The 19676-nt window shown below is 43.0% G+C and overlaps 1 protein-coding gene across 5 annotated transcripts in view; it reads left to right on the top strand.

Moving 5' to 3' along the window:
- The first annotated feature begins 9 nt into the window (after positions 1–9).
- Positions 10–19676, top strand: part of LOC105467087 (bromodomain containing 8) — a 42353-nt gene continuing 22686 nt past the window's right edge. For 2 of the 5 annotated variants that reach the window (XM_011716454.3, XM_011716457.3), the window contains exons 1-20: positions 10–161; positions 1103–1199; positions 6628–6697; positions 7342–7391; positions 7573–7695; positions 7820–7900; positions 8321–8385; positions 9376–9512; positions 10643–10787; positions 11949–12158; positions 12564–12844; positions 13502–13954; positions 14255–14348; positions 14535–14581; positions 15321–15535; positions 16549–16641; positions 16818–16886; positions 17595–17772; positions 18491–18595; positions 19068–19112. In XM_011716454.3, coding sequence (XP_011714756.1) covers positions 143–161; positions 1103–1199; positions 6628–6697; positions 7342–7391; positions 7573–7695; positions 7820–7900; positions 8321–8385; positions 9376–9512; positions 10643–10787; positions 11949–12158; positions 12564–12844; positions 13502–13954; positions 14255–14348; positions 14535–14581; positions 15321–15535; positions 16549–16641; positions 16818–16886; positions 17595–17772; positions 18491–18595; positions 19068–19112 — 2577 coding nt within the window. In that variant the 5' untranslated portion in view covers positions 10–142. Of the gene's footprint in view, positions 162–1102; positions 1200–6627; positions 6698–7341; positions 7392–7572; positions 7696–7819; positions 7901–8320; positions 8386–9375; positions 9513–10032; positions 10252–10642; positions 10788–11948; positions 12159–12563; positions 12845–13501; positions 13955–14254; positions 14349–14534; positions 14582–15320; positions 15536–16548; positions 16642–16817; positions 16887–17594; positions 17773–18490; positions 18596–19067; positions 19113–19676 lie in introns of all 5 variants that reach the window. The other 3 variants (XM_011716455.3, XM_011716456.3, XM_011716458.3) reach the window with 3 other exon arrangements.

Here is a 19676-nt window from a genome sequence, read left to right on the forward strand (position 1 = left end):
GGGTGCTTGCTTTGTCTTAGGGGAAAAAACGACATTTCCCAGGAGGCACCGCGAACCAACGCCGGTACTCTACTTCCCAGAATTCCAGGGTTTCGGCCCTACCAGACCGTCTCTCCTCAGGGTTGGAGACTTCGGGGCCAAGATGGCGACGGGAACGGGCAGTGAGTATCTGAGCAGGTTTTGCGTGAAAGGCGTTTGTAGATCCGAGGCTAGGCACCATATTTTTGTTACACGCTTAGGGAGTGGGAGAAGTGGTTTGCTTGAGAGCTCAGGGTTTTCAGAGACCTGCGCTCCACAGCATCGTGAAGACCAACGTTTGGGGGCCCAGAAATCTGGGGTCTTGTTTCTCAGGGAGGGAGCGGAGGTGTGAGAGAAGGAGCTTAGTGAATCCTAGTGTGTTAGGAGCCCTTCGGGGTAACCGTAAAAGCACTCTAGAAACTTGGGCGTGCAGACGAAAAGATGTTATGAGCCAGACGGAGTAACCGGCACCTCAAAGAGCCATTCATTTTTTGTCCGACGTTTGTGAGGCAGTGGAAGTGGGGCCTTTTAACCATGAGCTTTTCTTGCCACTCAGGAAATTGCATCTCGGGGATTTCAGCCATTTTTCTTTTAGTGGACTGAAAAGGTCTTTTAGGCCCGACATTTGGAGTAGAGGCTCTGAGAGAAGTAAACAAGTTTATGCTAAGAGGGAGGCGGGGTTGTAGGAGGGGCTGGCCGCTCGGGTTCCTGGGAAATAAGCCCTGAATAAGTTCAAACTGGAATAAAGTCCAGTATTCTTAAAACTGGGCTTTTAGGGAGAACTGCCTAATCTGACATTCCCAATTTTTTAATAAAGCGGAGCTTCAAGCCGTGGCGTTTTAAGAAATAAAATGTTAATAATTCACATGCAACAAATTGGTACCACGGTCACTGGTGATACTTCACTTGGAGAGGTGAAAATCAAGATTTGGTGATAGTAGCTCACTTTGTCCTAACAAGTTGGAATATTTTGTATTAGGCTTTTAGTCCCCTTTTTGGGGATTTTGGAGCTTAGCACTACAGTCTCAGTGGTTGCTTCCAAGGCTTTTTTTTTTTTTTTTTTTTTTTTTTTTCCGTTTCCCAGAACACAAGCTGCTGAGTACTGGCCCCACAGAGCCATGGTCCATCCGAGAGAAGCTGTGTTTAGCATCTTCTGTCATGAGAAGTGGAGATCAAAATTGGTAAGCTATCTAGGATGTCAGCTTTTCTGGGTCTTAGAAATTGTTAGATACTCTTTCACATTGATAGATTTCTGTAGTTAATCATATTAAGCTGTAAGTAGACTTTCTTTTTCTTCTTCCCTTTTTTTTTTTTTTTTTTTTGAGACAGTCTCCTTCTCTCGCCCAGGCTGGAATGCAGTGGTGCAGCCACGCCCAGCTAATTTTTTTAGTTTTTAGTAGAGACAGAGTTTCGCCATGTTGGCCAGGCTGGTCTCGAACTCCTGACCTCAGGTGATCCACTGGCCTCAGCCTCCCAAAGTGCTAGGATTACAGGCGTAAGCCACTGCGCCTGGCCATGCCTGGCTAATTTTGTATTTTTAGTAGAGACAAGGTTTCACCATGTTGGCCACGCTGGTCTCAATCACCTGACCTCATGATCTGCCCGCCTCGGCCTCCGAAAGTGCTGGGATTACAGGCGTGAGCCACTGCTGCCGGCCTTTTTTTTTTTTTTTTTGAGACAGGGTTGCACTTTGTGGCCCAGGCTGGAGTGCAGTGGTGTGATCTTGGCTCACTGCAGCCTCCATGTCTGAGGCTCAAGTGATCCTCCCACCTCAGCCTCTTTAGTAGCTGGGACTACAGGTGCACACCACCATGCCCAGATAATTTTTTGTATTTTTTTGTAGAGATAGGGGTTTCATCATGTTTCCTAGGCTGGTCTTGAACTCCTGGGTTCAAGCGATCTGCCCACCTCAACCTCCCAACCTACTGGGATTACGGGTGTGAGCCACCAGGCCAGCTGTATTTTTTTTTTTTAAACAGCTTTATTGAGATATAATTCACATACTATAAAATTAACTTACTTAAGATGTACAATATAATGGTTTTTAGTATATTCACAGTTGTGCAGCCATTACCACAATCTAATTTTAGAACATTTTCTTTATTTTTATTTTTTTTATTTTTTATTTTTTGAGGCTCTTGCTTTGTTGCCCAGGCTGGAGTGCAGTGGCGCAATCTTGGCTCACTGCAAGTTCCGCCTCCTGGGTTCATGCCATTCTCCTGCCTTAACCTCTCGAATATCTGGGACTACAGGCGCCCGCCACCACGCTCAGCTAATTTTTTTTATTTTTAGTAGAGACGGGCTTTCACCATGTCAGCCAGGGTGGTCTTGATCTCCTGACCTCGTGATCAGCCCACCTCGGCCTCCCAAAGTGCTGGGATTACAGGAGTGAGCCACCGCGCCTGGCTGACATAACGCTTTTAAGGTTCATTCTTATATAGCATGTATCAATACTTAATTCCTTTTTTAGCTGAATAATAATCTGTTGTATGAATATACCAAATTTTGTTTATCCATCGCTTGATAGACAATTGGGTTGTTTCCACTTTTTGACCATTATGAATAATGCTGATGATACGCACATTTGTGTACAAGGTTTTGGACAATGTTTTTAATTCTCTTGAGTTTTTTATTCAAGGAGTGAAATTGCTGGGTTATGTAGTAACTCTATTATGTTCGCTTTTTTTTTTTTTTTTTTTTTTTTTTTTTTTTTTTTTTTTCTTTTTTTGCAGACAGGGTCTCACTGTCACCCAGGCTGGAGTGCAGTGGTGCAATCTTGGTTCACTGCAACCTCTGCCTCCTGGGCTCAAGTGATTCTCCGGCCTCAGCCTCCTGAGTAGCTGGGACTACAGGCACATGCCATCATCCCCGGCTCATTTTTGTATTTTTTGGTAGGGATGGGGTTTTGCCATGTTGCCCAGGCTGGACTTTTTTTTTTTTTTTAATTTAAATATGTTTTTGTAGAGACGAGGTCCCACTATGTTCCCCAGGCTGGTCTCCAACTCCTGGCCTCAAGTGATCCTCCCAGTTTAGCCTCCTGAGTAGCTGGGACTACAGACCCTTGCCGTCATGCTTGGCTGATTTTTTGGGTTTTTTTGTCACTTGTTGCCCAGGCTGGTCTCGAACTCCTGGGCTCAAGTGATCCTCCCACCTTAGCCCTCGAAAGTGCTAGGATTATAGACGTGAGCCAACACTCCCAGCCTAGAACTGTCATCATTTTACCTTTCTTGGTATCAGCCCCTCACCCCTGTTGTTTTTTTTTTTTTGCATCATCCATTATGAATTTAACTCTCTTGCCACATTGATAAACAATTCAGTACTTTGCTGATTGTCATGCTTCCTAGCATTTTGTGTGTGTATGTGTGTGACGGAGTTTCACTCTTTTTGCCCAGGCTGGAGTGCAATGGCGCAGTCTCGGCTCACCGCAACCTCCACCTCCCGGGTTCAAGTGATTCTCCTGCTTCAGCCTCCCGAGTAGCTGGGATTACAGGCATGCGCCACCATGCCTGGCTAATTTTGTATTTTTAGTAGAGATGGGGTTTCTCCATGTTGGTCAGGCTGGTCTTGAGCTCCCGACCTCAGGTAATCCACCCGCCTCAGCCTCCCAAAGTGCTGGGATTACAGGCGTGAGCCACCACGCCTGGCCTTGTTTGTTTTTTAAATCTAATTTCTGAAGTAATACGTGGCCACCATAAAAACAAAAACACTTCATAAAAAGAGCAACCGCAACAAAGAAATGGGTTAAAAACTTGAGTTTATTTTTTGTCACACATACAGGAAGTCTAGGCAGTCAACAGCTCTCATAGCAACTTCACAGTGACATTAGAGGCTCAGGATCTTCTCTTTCTGTGCCACCTTCCTCAGCACATAGTTTATCTTCTGGTTATCTTATGGTTCACGGTGGCTGCTTGACCTTCAGCTATCACATCCTTGATCCATGCAACAAGAAGGAAGGGGGTTGGTAAGAAAGGTCACATCCCTTCCCTTTTAACAACTTTTTTGTGATATAATTGATGTGCAGTAAACTCTACCTTTTTTTGGGCGGGGGGGGGTGGAGTCTCACTCTGTTGCCCAGGCTGGAGTGCAGTGGCGCAATCTTGGCTCACTGGAACCTCTGCCTCCCAGGTTCAAGTGATTCTGCCACCTCAGCCTCCCGAGTACCTGGGACTACAGGCCTACGCCAGCATGCCTGGCTAATTTTTGTATTTTTTGGTAGAGATGGGGTTTTGCCATGTTGGCCAGGCTGGTCTTGAACTCCTGACTTCAGATGATCCACCTGCCTTGGCTTCCCAAAGTGCTAGGATTACAGGTGTGAGCTACCACACCTGGCCACTGCACATATTTAAAGCATAAGATACGGTACTTTTGAAATATATATACATCTGTGAAACTATCCACAATTAAGGTAATTATTATAGTATCCGTTAACAGATGAACAGGTAAGGAAAATACGAGATACACACACACACACACACACACACACACACATATATATTTATATACACAATGGAATACTGTTGAGCCATAAAAAAGAATTAAATCCTCCATTTGTGATTCCATGGTTGAGCCTGGAGGATAGTATGTAAAGTGAAATAAGCTGGACACATAAATACCATATGATCTCAGTTACATGTAGAATCTAGGAAAAATTACAGACCTCATAGAACTAGAGAATAGAATGGGGCTGGGTGCAGTGGCTCACATCTGTAATCCCAGAACTTTGGGAGGCCAAGGCGGGCAGGTCGCTTGAGATGATGAATTGGAGACCAGTCTGGGCAATATGACAAAACTGTGTCTCTCCAAAAAACATAAAAATATTAGCTCGGTTTGGTGGTGTGTGCCTATAGTTCCAGCTACTCGGGAAGCTGAGATGTGAGGATGGCTTGAGCCAGGGAGGCAACATGAGAGACCCTGTTCCCTACAAAAAAGAAAATTAGCCAGGCATGATGGTGCATCTGTGATTTCAGCTACTTGGGTGGGGCTGCAGTAGGAGGTTGCCTAAGCCTCAGAGGTGGAAGCTATAGTGAGCCATGATTGTGCCATGAAGTCTGGGTGACAAAGTGAGATACTGTCTAAACAAAAACAGTCTGTGTTTGTGTGTGTGTGCGTGTGTGTATACACATCACATATATTTGTGTGTTACGTGTGTGTATGTATATACATATGCATGTGTGTGTGTATATATACACAGATGCGTGTACATGTGTACATATATACATATATGTGTATATATATAAACTAAGCTCATTTTTAAACAAAATAGGTAAACTGGTTTAAAATAGAATTTAATCTGTATATTTCCTCACGTTTTTATTAGATAGTGTTAAGAATCCTTTTTTTTGTTTTGTTTTTTGAGATGGAGTCTTGCTGTGTCAGCCAGGTTGGAATGCAGTGGCACAATCTCAGCTCACTGCAACCTCCACCTCCTGGATTTAAGCGATTGTCCTAGCTCAGCCTCCCGAGTAGCTGTGATTAAAGGTGCACGCCACCATGCCTGGCTAATTTTTGTATTTTTAGTAGAGATGGGGTTTCACCATGTTGGCCAGGCTGGTCTCAAGCTCCTCATCTCAAGCAATCTGCCCTCCTCAACCTCCTGAAGCGTTGTGATTACAGGCCTGAGTCACCACGCCCAGTCATAGAAAAATAGTGTAAGAATACTTTAGTAAAAATTTTTAAATTTTATTATTTTATCAGCAGATTCTAAGTCATAAGGTTCAAAATTATATGCAATGGCTTGCTCGCATTATTGTCCCCCATCTACTGGTGTTAGCAGTTTCTTGTGTCTCTCCAGCATTAATTTTATGTGAGCAAATAAATACTTTCTTTTTCCTCCTCATCCCCGTCATTTTTTAACACAAATGATTATATACTATACATGCTGTTCTTTGTTTTGAATGGCGGAGGGGGTGGTCTCACTCTGTCACCCAGGCTGGAGTGCAGTGGCATGAATTGGGCTCACTGCAGCCTCTTCTGGGCTCAAGGGATCCTCCCTCCTCAGCTGCCCAAGTAACTGAGACTACAGGCTGCAGGTACGCACCACCACACCTTGTCAATTTTTTTTTTTTTTTTGTAGAGATGGGGTCTCCTTGGGTGGCTTGAACTCCTGGACTCAAGCTATCCTCTCACCTCTGCCTCCCAGAGTGCTGGGATTATACGCACGGCCCATTGCACACCTCGCATTCATTGGCATCTTTTTTTTTTTTTTTTTCCTCCTTCTTTTTGAGACAGAGTCTCACTCTGTCCCTAGGCTGGAGTGCAGTGGCGAGATCTTGGCTCACTGTGACCTCCGCCCCCCCGTGTTCAAGAGATTCTCCTGCCTCAGCCTCCTGAGTAGCTGGGACTGCAGGTGCTTGCCACCATGCCCAACTAATTTTTGTATTTTTAGTAGAGATGGGGTTTCACCATGTTGGCCAGGATGGTCTCGATCTCCTGACCTTGTGATCCACCCATCTTGGCCTCCCAAAGTGCTGGGATGACAGGCGTGAGCTACCGCGCCTGGCCATTGGCATCTTTTTTATTCCAAAGTTTGAACTCCAGGCCTTACACTCTCAGCACACCTCTCCTATTATTTACTGCTTGATGTGTAATAAAGTTTTCCTCATTTTGTAGGGTATCAGTTAGCAGAGCAATCAAGCCCTTTGCAGAACCTGGCCGCCCTCCAGACTGGTTCTCTCAAAAAGTAAGTTCCCAAGCAAGTGCTCTTTTAGAGCAGTCTTTGGGTTGTAAAGTAGGTTCTCTACCAGGCCCTGACTTTTAATTACAAAGCTTTTATACCATGATGTGGAAAAATAGTTGAGAATACACCTTTTTCTTTTTCCTACTGTTTGCTAATCCATCCATGTATGATCATATTAGACCTTTCTTATTGGTGTTGCATAACAGTTAAGAGCCCAAGCTTGGGAATTAGATCTGGGTTCATTATTACTGCATCTAAAAACTTTGGGCCATGATCCTCTGTTTTTTCATTTGTAAAATAGAGATAAGAGTTGCTTCAGGTTTGTTGTGAAGTTAATTCAGGTAATACATGTAAAACATTTAACACAGTGCCTTGCATGTGGTAACTACTTAGTAGATATTAGCTATAAATATTGGCAGTTAGGTTGCCTTTCCCCAAATGCACAAACTCCAGTCCATAAGACGCCCTTTTTCTGTGTCTTGTTTTGATTATTTTGAACTGATTTGATTATAAAGTTACTTGCCCTCCTAGTAAACCACTCCCATCTTACATATAGTTCTCTTCTCTAAATCTTACTCTAATCTCTTGAAACTTTGAAAGGTCATTTCTTTCCAGGCTTGCTCATCATATTTTCACTTTTTTTATAGCATTGTGCTTCCCAATACTCGGAGCTTTTAGAGACCACTGAGACACCAAAGTGAGTACAAAGCCAGGTACTTCAGCCAAATTTCTTTAGTGGAGAGTATTTACTGAGGAATTCTGGTTTATACTTACTTATAATACTGGGTGATATAAAAGTGGTAAAAGCAAGTAGGAGAGGGGATAAATGTTCTCTTACTCGAATATGAATTTTTTTTTTTTTTTTCAATTTTCCACAGACGGAAACGAGGTGAAAAGGGAGAAGTGGTGGAAACTGTTGAAGATGTCATTGTTCGGAAACTGACTGCTGAGAGAGTTGAGGAACTAAAGAAAGTGATAAAGGAAACTCAGGAGAGATATAGGTACTTATCAAAGAGAATGCCAAAAGATTGAGAAAGACATAGGGGCTGTCTTCTGGTACTGGTTGGAACTTTTTAAATAGCAGATTAAAAAACCTAGTCTACCTACCTCTCTTTCTTCCTATAGACGGCTAAAAAGAGATGCAGAACTAATTCAAGCTGGACACATGGACAGCAGACTGGATGAGCTTTGCAATGACATTGCAATGTGGGTTATATTATATTGTTCTTCTGTGCCTCTTTCTTTTTACCCTCTTTTCTACTCAAGTAATCTGGCTTATTTCCTCCAACTGCCATTCATTTAGACTTCAGACAGATTCTGGAAGGGGAAAGCGCAGAGTGGCTTGGTGGCTGGGAGGGGGGAGTGAGTCCTAGAAGGTAATGTGATGGAACATTTCAGTATGAAAACATAACTTAGTTCTAACTTTAAAGTGGCTATAGTTTACCTAGGTGAAGAACTGTGAGTTAGGCACTATACTCCAGTTCCCTGTTTTGCTAGTTAGAATTCCTGATTAGGCCTTTCTTCCAGAAAGTGCTGGCCTGGCAAAAAAATTTCTTTGTAAGGGTTCTGTGAACTCTGGGGAGGAGCCAGAGCTGTCTAGCATCCAACCGTTAATTCCCTGTTTAGGAAAAAGAAATTGGAAGAAGAGGAGGCTGAAGTAAAGAGGAAGGCTACAGATGCTGCATATCAGGGTAAGCTGGACCTAGTATAGCTGTTTAGCAATTAATTGCACAGTACTGCATGCTAATGACAGTTGGACTATTTTGTAACATAGAATCCATTGATTTAAATTTACTTGCAGTTTTCTCTTCTATCAGAATAAAAACATCCCTTAATGTCTAAGAAGAAACTCATAGAATATGAGTTGTTTTCAGATCTCACTAGACCTTAAATTAACTTTAGGACACAAAGGCTTGATAAGAAGATATTCAACATAATGTTTTAGAAGTCAAGGGCTTGTGAAAAGATTGAGAATAGCTCAGTCATTGGATGAGGGGAAAAATTTAAGCATTTACAACTCTAGGAATACATGCTGTGAGCCAGTGAGGTCTTTGCCTGTTTTTGTTTTTGTTTTTCCCCCAGGCTGAGTTTTGCTCTTGCTGTGCAGGCTGGAGTGCAGTGGTGTGATCTTGGGTCACTGCAACCTCCGCCTCCCAGGTTGAAGCGATTGTCCTGCTTCAGCCTCCCGCGTAGCTGGCATTACAGGTGCCTGCCACCACGCCTGGCTAATTTTTGTATTTTTAGTAGAGATAGGGTTTTGCAGGCTGGCCTCAAACTCCTGACCTCAGGTGATCCACCTGCCTTGGCCTCCCAAAGTGCTGGGATTATGGCCATGAGCCGCCGTACCCAGCCTCCCTGTTCTTAAAAGCAGAATATTAATAAGTTGCTAAAGAGAATTTTAAAGGGTGTTTAAACTACTTTCCCACTCCAAGGACCTTTGGGATAATTAAGTAGTTTGAGATTGTTAAAGGAGATTGCTTAGTGTGAAAATTGCCCTTAGGAAAAATTATGCTAAAAAGTTATCCATCTCCAGAAGTGTTAAAGCTTTCTAATTCAGACTCATTGTGTTGCTTTACTAATGCAGCATTCTTATTTGTCCTTTATTGTATAATAGTAGAATAGTGTCAAGTGTCATTTATTTAATCTTGAAGATTTGGACATTGTTCTCTTTTATGTTCTAGCTCGTCAAGCAGTAAAAACACCCCCCCGGAGGTTACCCACTGTGATGGTTCGCTCTCCTATAGATTCTGCCTCCCCAGGAGGTGATTATCCACTTGGGGACTTGACTCCAACCACTATGGAAGAGGCTACCTCTGGGGTGAGTATATTTCCTTCTGTGGGAATTGATAAGTGAAGGGGCAATAAGCCGGCAGAGCTGAGTGATGAGGAAACCACTTTTGGCCTAGAGGCAACTTCCTCTCTTGATCTGAATGCTAAAGACTTAATTTACCCCGTTCTGTGCTCTGAGATAAGACCGGACCTAAAAGCATTGAGGCTTTTGACCTTTCTGAGAGATAGGTAAAAAACTATTTTAAGGAATTGTTTCATACTAGTCTTATGAAATTCCTGCGAAATAAGGGACAAAATCCTTGTAAATGTAATATTGGAGTTCATAAAAGGCAGGTTGGGTGGGATGGTTGAGTCATTGTGGGTTTGAGTGGATGAAGGAGAAGATTGTGGGGAAGAAAAGTATGGCTAAGAGCAGGAGGGATAGAGGGTTTCTGGGCAGTTCCACTCAGGACTAATAAAATAATAGTTAGACACACTAACCCATACAGATTAGTAGGGAACCTTCCATAGTTTGAGAAGTCAGATAAAGGTTCTCTGTTGTCTCTTAGGTAACCCCCGGGACTTTGCCGAGTACCCCAGTCACCTCGTTTCCTGGGATTCCTGACACCCTTCCTCCAGGCTCTGCACCCTTAGAAGCCCCCATGACCCCAGTAACAGATGATTCACCCCAGAAAAAGATGCTTGGACAGAAAGCAACTCCACCCCCCTCCCCTCTGCTGTCAGAGCTCTTGAAGAAGGGCAGCCTCCTGCCTACTAGCCCCAGACTGGTATGGAGACTTCTGTGGGTGTTTGAGAGCTGTGGTGATTTAGTACTTGGAAGGGAGTGCCTGGGACCTAAAATGTGACATGGGGAATAAAAGTTCAAAAGAGGAAAAGATCTCCTAATTAAATGTTAATTTTTAAAAAATACAGTAAGTTGATAGTACCCATGGGTCCTGAGGTATCTGAATCACAATTATTTTGGTTCTCTTCTCCAGAGAACTCTTGTCAGATAAGTTTTGAACATTATAGTTTAGAGTTTCCCTTGAGTCTTAAATTATTCTCCGTGGATATTAACTATTAGTTCTCATGAAGTTTGATCAACTGCTGGAGCTTTGTTGGGAAATGGTAGTAAAGGAAAGCTTGAGTGTAGCCTTCACCTCTATTCTTCCCTGGTAGGTCAATGAGAGTGAAATGGCTGTGGCTTCTGGCCACCTGAACAGTACAGGTGTCCTCCTGGAGGTAGGCGGGGTCCTTCCCATGATACATGGTGGGGAGATACAGCAAACACCCAATACTGTTGCAGCCTCCCCTGCTGCGTCAGGTAAGTTACCACTTTTCCTTTACAACCTCAGAGGTGTTGAACTTGACATTGACTCAGTTTCACTGTTTGTTACTAAGCAGTTGTCAGTCCTAGATTTAAAGCCCAACTTTTTCTAACTTTTTTTTGGAGCTACTTTACCTGGTAAACAATGTAGTCTCCATATTATAAAGCCATCTGTCTTCAAGATACTGATAGCCCTGATTGACCACTGCATGGATATTGAGAGTAATATTGAGCTGCTTTCTTAGAGCTTGCAAAATCAAGGTGCTAGAGATACCTAAGATTATAGAATAGTGGAATAAGGCCTGCCACACATTGGTTTTGTGACCTTGGATAGGTAACTTAGTTTTGAGCCTCAGTTTCCTTTTTTATTGTAACATATATACTTCACAAGGATGTGATGAGAATTTAATGAGGTAGAAAGTATAAAGCAGGGAAGGAAAAAAAGCTCCATAGAATACCATACAAACCTTATTGGTATTTGAATGGTGTTAAACTTGGGTGGTTTTACAATATGCTGAACTTCAGCAGAAGTGACAGATTTATTCATACCAGTTTTTTGTTTCTTGATGATTAATTTTCCTCTGAGGAAGAATTACCACCTTTTTTTTTTTTTTTGGAGACAGAGCCTTGCTCTGTCGCCCAACCTGGAGTGCGGTGGCATGATCTTGGCTCCCTGCAATCTCCACCTCCCTGGTTCAAGGGTTCAAGCAGTTCTCCTCCCTCAGCCTCCTGAGTAGCTGGGATTACAGCGCCTGCCACCACACCTGGCTAATTTTTTTTTTGTATTTTTGTATTTTTAGTAGAGGCAGGGTTTTACTATGTTGCCCATGCTGGTCTCAACCTCTTGACCGCAAGTGACCCACCTGCCTTAGCTTCCCAAAGTGCTTGCATTACAGGCGTGAGCCACTGCATCTGGCCTCACCACCCATTTTTTATATATGTTGTGTGTTCTAGTGCTTTGGTTCATTCCTAACTTGGAGGAAGATCTTAAGTAAGGTTAGAGAGGGTAAGGATATAGATGATGAACTTACTCAGTGCAGGAGTTGCTCTCATCCTTTGAGACCAAAAGAATTTTCTTAGTTGAGTCTTCAAGTAGCTATTGCTTCTTGTTTATGTGCTTTCTTCTTACTTCATTTTGTGTACCTCTTTATATGTTAGGTGCTCCCACTCTTTCCCGGCTTTTAGAAGCTGGTCCTACACAGTTCACCACACCTCTTGCTTCCTTCACTACTGTTGCCAGTGAGCCTCCAGTTAAACTTGTGCCACCCCCTGTAGAGTCTGTGTCCCAAGCTACCATTGTCATGATGCCTGCGCTGCCAGCACCATCCTCTGCTCCGGCTGTCTCCACTACTGAAAGTGTAGCTCCAGGTGCGTCCCTGAGCAGCCACAAGGTCTAAAATTTCATTTTGAGCTTCAGTTAGAGAAAAATGACCAAGAGCATCGGCTCCAATTCAGATGCTGCTTCTGTGTTCTACATAGACATGTGCCATCTTTATCCTTAGAAATAAATATCCTTAGATGTGAGAAGAGGTGGGTGGGCATTTATGTATTGCAGGAAGACGCTAAGTGTACAAATGTGAGCAGGCTTGAGATTATGTTCTCACCCTTCTAGATAAAACTGGGGAGAAGAAAACATAGGCACATGTATGATGACTCTTTCTGATCTTAAGTGTTTGGATATTTGACATCTGTCTATAGCGCTGATGTGATCTCAAGGTGGTCACTTTGTACCCAATAAGCTTCTGAGATGGCTTTTCTCTTTCTATTATTCAGTGAGTCAGCCCGATAACTGTGTTCCCATGGAGGCTGTGGGGGATCCACATACTGTGACTGTTTCCATGGACAGCAGTGAAATCTCCATGATCATTAATTCTATCAAAGAAGAGTGTTTTCGATCAGGGGTAGCAGAGGCCCCTGTTGGATCAAAGGCTCCCAGCATAGATGGGAAGGAAGAATTAGATCTGGCTGAGAAAATGGATATTGCTGTGTCTTACACAGGTGAAGAGCTGGATTTTGAGACTGTTGGAGACATCATTGCCATCATTGAGGACAAGGTAACTATTCATTGAAGCCCCAGAGAATCTCATGGGTCCTACATAGGCTTCTCTCTTCAGCCTCACTTTGCTGCTGCTGTTTTTTTTTTTTTTTTTTTTTTTTTTTTTTTTTTAAGAGACAAAGTCTTGCTCTGTCATCCAGGCTGAAGTGCAGTGGCACGATGTTGGTTCACTGTTACCTCTGCCTCCCAGAGGTAATTCTTGTGCCTCAACCTCCTGAGTAGCTGGGACTACAGGCACGTGCCACCACGCCTCACTAATTTTTTGCATTTTTAGTAGAGATGAGTTTTGCCATGTTGGCCAGGCTGGTCTCAAGCTCCCGGCATCAAGTGATCCACCCACCTCGGCCTCCCAAAGTGCTGAGGTTACAGGCATGAGCCACCATGCTTGGCCTCTTTACTTCTTACAGTAAGAATTACTTAACTCTGCCCATCTCCATCTTTGTAGCCCTTTGGTGCTAACATACTAGTCATCTCCCCAGGCCTATCTATGTTACTGGTTTACACGGAACAGGTGCCTGTTCATTGTTTGCCTCCACTACATGGAAAAAATGGAGAGAAAAGCTGCAGATTCAAGCCATCACATTTGGTGCTAACAAAAATTGAGGGACTTGAGCTTCTTTCTGTGACCTCAATAGTTTTGTGTTTTGTGGGACAGGTAGATGATCATCCTGAAGTGCTGGATGTGGCAGCAGTGGAAGCAGCACTGTCATTTTGTGAAGAAAATGATGATCCTCAATCCCTGCCTGGCCCCTGGGAGCATCCTATCCAGCAGGAGCGGGACAAGCCAGTACCTCTCCCTGCACCAGAAATGACAGTCAAGCAAGAGAGACTGGACTTTGAGGAAACTGAAAACAAGGGAATACATGAACTGGTGGACATCAGGGAGCCCAGTGCAGAGATCAAGGTGGAACCTGCAGAACCAGAATCAGTCATTTCAGGGGCTGAAATAGTAGCTGGAGTTGTTCCAGCCACAAGTATGGAGCCACCAGAACTCAGGAGTCAGGACTTAGATGAGGGACCGGGAAGTACTGCAACTGGAGAGATTGTTGAAGCAGATGTTGCCATTGGGAAAGGCGATGAGACTCCACTTACAAATGTGAAGACAGAGGTACTTAATAAAGATCAGGGGCTGGGGAGATGGAGGGTTATACCTTAAGTAAGAAGTGATAGCTTAGGTTTTTTGGTTTTCCAGTTGCATTCCTGAGTTCTGACATGTTTGATGGTCCAAAGCCCATAGGCTGTGATTAGTGTTATATATACTTATTCCTGTTAAGGTGACCATTGGAGTCACATTACATGAATAGGACTTAGAATTTCTTCTATGGTCTCATTATCATTGAAGAATAAAGTTGTGTGAGCTATAGTGATTTACCAGTACTTAGGGTGTTTTTTCTTTTCTGGTTTTCAGGCATCCCCTGAAAGCATGTTGTCTCCATCACATGGCTCAAATCCCATTGAAGATCCTTTAGAAGCAGAGACTCAGCACAAGTTCGAAATGTCAGGTAAATAAAGTCCTCTTTAACTAACTTGAAATCATTTGCTTTGGCTTCTGAGGGATTGTGGGTTGTGGGCAAGTAGAGGAGGTAGAACAGGTCAGCATGGAAAGGAGAGCTGCAGGGGATTATGGTCCATAGGAAGGGGAAGGCTAAGGTGGAAAAATCTTCAGGTAGTCTTTCTCTCCTCTGCAGACTCATTGAAAGAAGAATCAGGGACTATTTTTGGAAGCCAGATAAAGGTATTTCAGACTTTTCTTTATTCCTCTTGCCATGTGATTAGATTTCCCTATAGCACTACTTTTTAATGAATTTCAGTAAAGTCGCATTTTTATTCTCTGATAAGAGACTGGTATGGAGTTGCGTGGGGAAAAGCTGCAGTAGACAGGCATAATGGGAGTACTGTAGCAACAGGTGCCTCCCATATGAAACAGCTTGTGAATATCACAGTCCTTAAGAAGCCTTGATACACTTAGAGTGATTTGGAGTGAATAAGGATACCAGAACCAAGGAGAACATACAGGAATCCAGTTTATTAATTAGACTATCCAAAGAAAATCATCCAAAGTTTTCTTTTTAGAATTATTAAAGCAGTAGTAACAGAGACTTAAAGAATGCGATGTGAGCTTGCTCCATCAGATGAGACACAAAATAAAAATTATTTTTGATAACTTTGTATCCAGGGTCAGAGTTACTCTTGAACAAGGGGAAAGAAGGAACGCCTCTTAGCTTAGTCTTAAGTAAGTAGCTTTTTTTTTCTTTCTTTTTAAAAGATCCTGGGTATTATTCTTTGTCCAGGTTCTAAATTACTTAAGTCAGTGTCTTTAAGTAGATGGTAGTATAAGTGATAGACAGCTAAGTCAGGAAACAGCGTGAGGTCATTTCTAGAACTAATTCTAACCCAAAAGACAGAGCATGTTTAATGATGCTTTGCTGGATAGCTTTGCTTGCATTTATTGACTGGAGCATACTGTGTCTAAGGATGCCCCAGGTGAGGATGAGGAGGAAGATGGTGTCAGTGAAGCGGCCAGCCTAGAGGAACCTAAGGAAGAGGATCAAGGAGAAGGTTATTTGTCAGAAATGGATAATGAACCTCCTGTGAGCGAGAGTGATGATGGCTTCAGCATACACAATGCTACACTGCAGTCACACACGCTGGCAGACTCCATCCCCAGCAGCCCTGCTTCTTCACAGTTGTGAGTATCTGAGATTCTTCCTTTGAGGCTAAGGCAGTGAAGGTGAGAAGGAGAGGATCTTTTCTTCCCCTCCCCTCCCCTCCCCTCCTCTCTTCTCTCCTTCTTTCTTTCCTTCCTTCCTTTGTTGTTCTCACTCACCCATGCTGGAGGGCAGTGGCGCGATCTCAGCTCACTGCAACCTCCACTTCTCAGGCCCAAGCAATCCTTTCACCTCAGCCTCCTTAGTAGCTGGGACTACCGGCCTGCACCACCACACCCTACTAATTAAAAAAATTTTTTTTAGTAGAGACCAAGTTTTGCCATTTTACCCAGGCTGTTCTCAAACTCCTGAGCTCAACAGTTGCCTCGGCCTCCCAAAGTGCTGAGATTACAGGCATGAGCCACCATACGTGGTCTTTTTCTTTATTTTTAAATTTTTGTTTTTAAAAGATGTTCTTTTAAGAGACAGAATCTCCCTATGTGGTCCAGTCTGGTCTTGAACTCCTGACCTCAAGCAGTCTTCTTGCCTTGACATCCCAAAGCACTAGAATTAGAGGCATGAGCCACAATGCCTGGCCTGATCTTTTCTTTAGTGTTTCCCTTTTTTGGCCTGGAATAAACAGTTGACAAAAATTATTAGGGCTGGGCATGGTGGCTCACACCTGTAATCCCAACACTTTAGGAGGCTAAGGCAGGAGGATCGCTGGAACCCAGGACTTCGAGACCAGCCTGGGCAACACAGTGAGACCCTATCTCTACAAAAAAATTAAAAAATTAGCTGGGCATGGTGGTATGCACCTACAGTCCCAGCTACTTGGGAGGCTGAGGTGAGAGGATTGAGTCTGGGAGGTTGAGGGTGCAGTGAACATGATCACGCCACTGCACTCCAGCCTGGGGGACAGAGTGAGACCCTGTCTCTAAAAAAAAGAGATAATTTTATATATATATATATATATATATATATATATATATTTTTTTTTTTTTTTTTTTTTTTTTAACTTGTGCCTAGTGAAATTGCTGTATCTCTGTTTCAGCTCTGTCTGTAGCGAGGATCAGGAAGCTATTCAGGCACAGAAAATTTGGAAGAAAGCCATCATGCTTGTATGGAGAGCTGCAGCTAATCATAGGTGAGTGGGCTTTACCAGTCAGTAGGTTCATTTTCTCTTACTCTTCATTGTTGGTGACTGGAAAAAAGTCTGAGTAGGCTTCTGTGGAACTGCTGGTATTGGTTCTTACTATCTTCAGGTACTCTCCCTGTTCTTCTGGAGAATGTCAGTAACTGCACCTTATTCCTTTTGGACAGGTATGCCAATGTCTTCCTGCAGCCTGTTACAGATGACATAGCACCTGGCTACCACAGCATTGTGCAGAGGTGAGCCATGATCCACTCAGCATGGTAACTTGCCTGAATTATAAGTTGTCCTGTCTTAGTGAAAGTTTTGCTTTAGATAGAAAGTTTAAAGCAAGTAAATTTATGGTTTTGCTATAAGGGGCACTAAGTACTAAACTGATGATTCCAGTGGCTGGATCACCACTGATAGTCTAAAAGAATAAATCCTCACCGGGAGTGGTGGCTCACGCCTGTAATCCCAGCACTTTGAGGGTGCTGAGGTGGGTGAATCACTTGAGTCCAGGAATTCAAGACTAGCCTGGGCAACATGGCGAAACCCCCTCTCTATAAAAAATACAAAACTTAGCCAGGTGTGGTGTCGCGCATTTGTAGTCCCAACTACCTGGGAGGCTGAGGTGGGAAGGATTGCTTGAGCCTGGAAGTTCGAGGCTGCAATGAACCATGATTGTGCCACTGCACTACAGCCTGAGTGACAGAGCCAGGCCCTGTCTCCAAAAAAAAAAAAAACCAAAAAACAAATAAAATCCCTTTATTACCTTTCTCAATGCTTATTATATAGATTGTTAAATGGGTTAAGTGCATGTTTCGGGGTAAGGGGTTAGCATTTAAGTCCTGGCAGCTGCAAATTAAGGTATATATGAGAAAGTCTGTATGATGATAATGTATTCAGAGATCTAGATGAGTCCTCTTCCTACCCACACTGCCACTTACCCCTGTTCTTTTTTTTAGGCCTATGGATTTGTCAACTATTAAGAAAAACATAGAAAATGGACTGATCCGAAGCACAGCTGAATTTCAGCGTGACATTATGCTAATGTTTCAGAATGCTGTAATGTACAATAGCTCAGACCATGATGTCTATCACATGGCAGTGGAGATGCAGAGAGATGTCTTGGAACAGATCCAGGTACTTTGAGGATCTTTTGTGTTTCAGCAAGGATGAAATTAAAATACTCAAGGGGAGGATTCATATTGATGCCAAGAAGGATTGCTGTGGCTTTTACTTGGATAGCTATCAGGGACACATTGAAAACGTAATATTTTGTTCTTGCGGAATTTATTTTTATTTTCTGTGGTGTGGTGAAAGAGTTGTGATACAATATTCTACCTTTCTTGGGCAATTAATTGCAGTTTCATAAAGTTTTTAAATAAATTTTTTAAAAACTGGTGAATGCATATTTTTTAATTACGTCAAGTACCTGGTACATAGTAGATGCTCAGCAAATAAGAGTTTCTCCTTTCCTTTTCCCTACTTTTATCCTGTGATTGCATTACCAGGTACTTTTTGGGGTGTTGAACTTGGAAGAATGTTGCAAATCTTCGCACGATCTGTCAAATTACTTAAATTGCTGAATGATCTTTGGATCATTCCAGTTTTATTCTTTTTCTCATTCCTGGAGGATAGAGATTTGATCCTATGTTATAGCAAAAAAAGATTCTTAGCATCCCTTAGCATCCCTATTGCAACTAGAATTAAAACTTAATAGGCTAAACTTCCAGTCAGTCAAAATATATTTGAGCCAGAAGAGTACTGTACAAAGTTCTATTTACAGTGCTTAAAGTGTACTTGATTTGTCTCTACTAAATCAGGTCTCCATGGCCTACCCTATTTCTTCTCCCTACAGCAATTCTTGGCCACGCAGTTGATTATGCAAACATCCGAGTCTGGGATCAGTGCTAAAAGTCTTCGAGGGAGAGATTCTACTCGCAAACAGGATGCTTCAGAGAAGGTGAGGTGACCAGGAAGGAACCTGTGTGCCAGTGTTCCAGTAGTAGAAGTCTGAAGTATCCAAGGAACCTTATGTTACTACTTGGTACTGTTGGGCTTCTAGATTCCAATAATATACAGACACATAGATCTTAGAATGGTGGTTGTTCGCATCCATCTAAACATTGAATAAGCCTGTTGTAACCGAAAGACCCAGTCACATGGAAGAAATCGTGAGTAGGGGAATTGTTAATTCCTCTGGGAGAGTGCTGTCAAGGCGGGGGAAATGGCTTAGCCTGCAGCAGTTGGGGACCATCAGTTTCTGTTCTAGAGGCGTAATGGCCAGATTGCTTTTGGATCTCTTTCCTCTTGTTCTTGAGTTTTTAAATTTTGTCCTTGTGTGTGTGGTGCTTGTGTCTCTGTCCTGAGGTTTGGGGTGCTTGTGGCTGAGAGTTTCTGTGGAACCTGATCAGTGTTTGTTTGTCCTCTAACAGGACAGTGTCCCAATGGGCTCTCCTGCCTTCCTTCTCTCTCTCTTTGTAAGTATTGAATGGCTGCGAGGGGTGGTGTTGCCACAAAGATTCTCAGCTCTTAATGGGGGTGGGTGGCAGAGGGAAATCCAACATGCAGACCGTGGCAGTGTCTTGAACTTCTGTTTATTCAGGTCATTGAATAAGAAACTCTTTTCTTCTGCATTTCTGTCTTTCTGCATGTGTGTGTGTGTGGGCCGGGTAGGGACTGTTTTTGAGATCACTGGGCTGAAATGTATTCTAGGAGTAAAGGATCTAGGATGTACCGGCTCATCATTTCCCGACTTCACCTTTTACCAATTCTTTTCTTAACAAATTTAAAATTGGTCAGAGCAGGAGCTGCTAGCTGGTTTTTTAACAGTGTTCCTCATAATGGTAGTACTCAGCACATAGTTTTTCTCTTGTCTCCTAAAATTAAGTTGCAAGATGAATGTAACAAACACTTAGTAAAATTTAAGCTAAAGAACTCAGTATAGGCTGGGTATGGTGGTTTACGTCTATAACTCCAACACTTTGGGAGGCTGAGGTAGAAGGATTACTTGAGCCCAGGAGTTTGAGACCAGCTTGGGCAAC

The sequence above is a fragment of the Macaca nemestrina genome, chromosome 6, assembly GCF_043159975.1.
Source record: "Macaca nemestrina isolate mMacNem1 chromosome 6, mMacNem.hap1, whole genome shotgun sequence".
NCBI classification, from domain to species: Eukaryota; Metazoa; Chordata; class Mammalia; order Primates; family Cercopithecidae; genus Macaca; species Macaca nemestrina.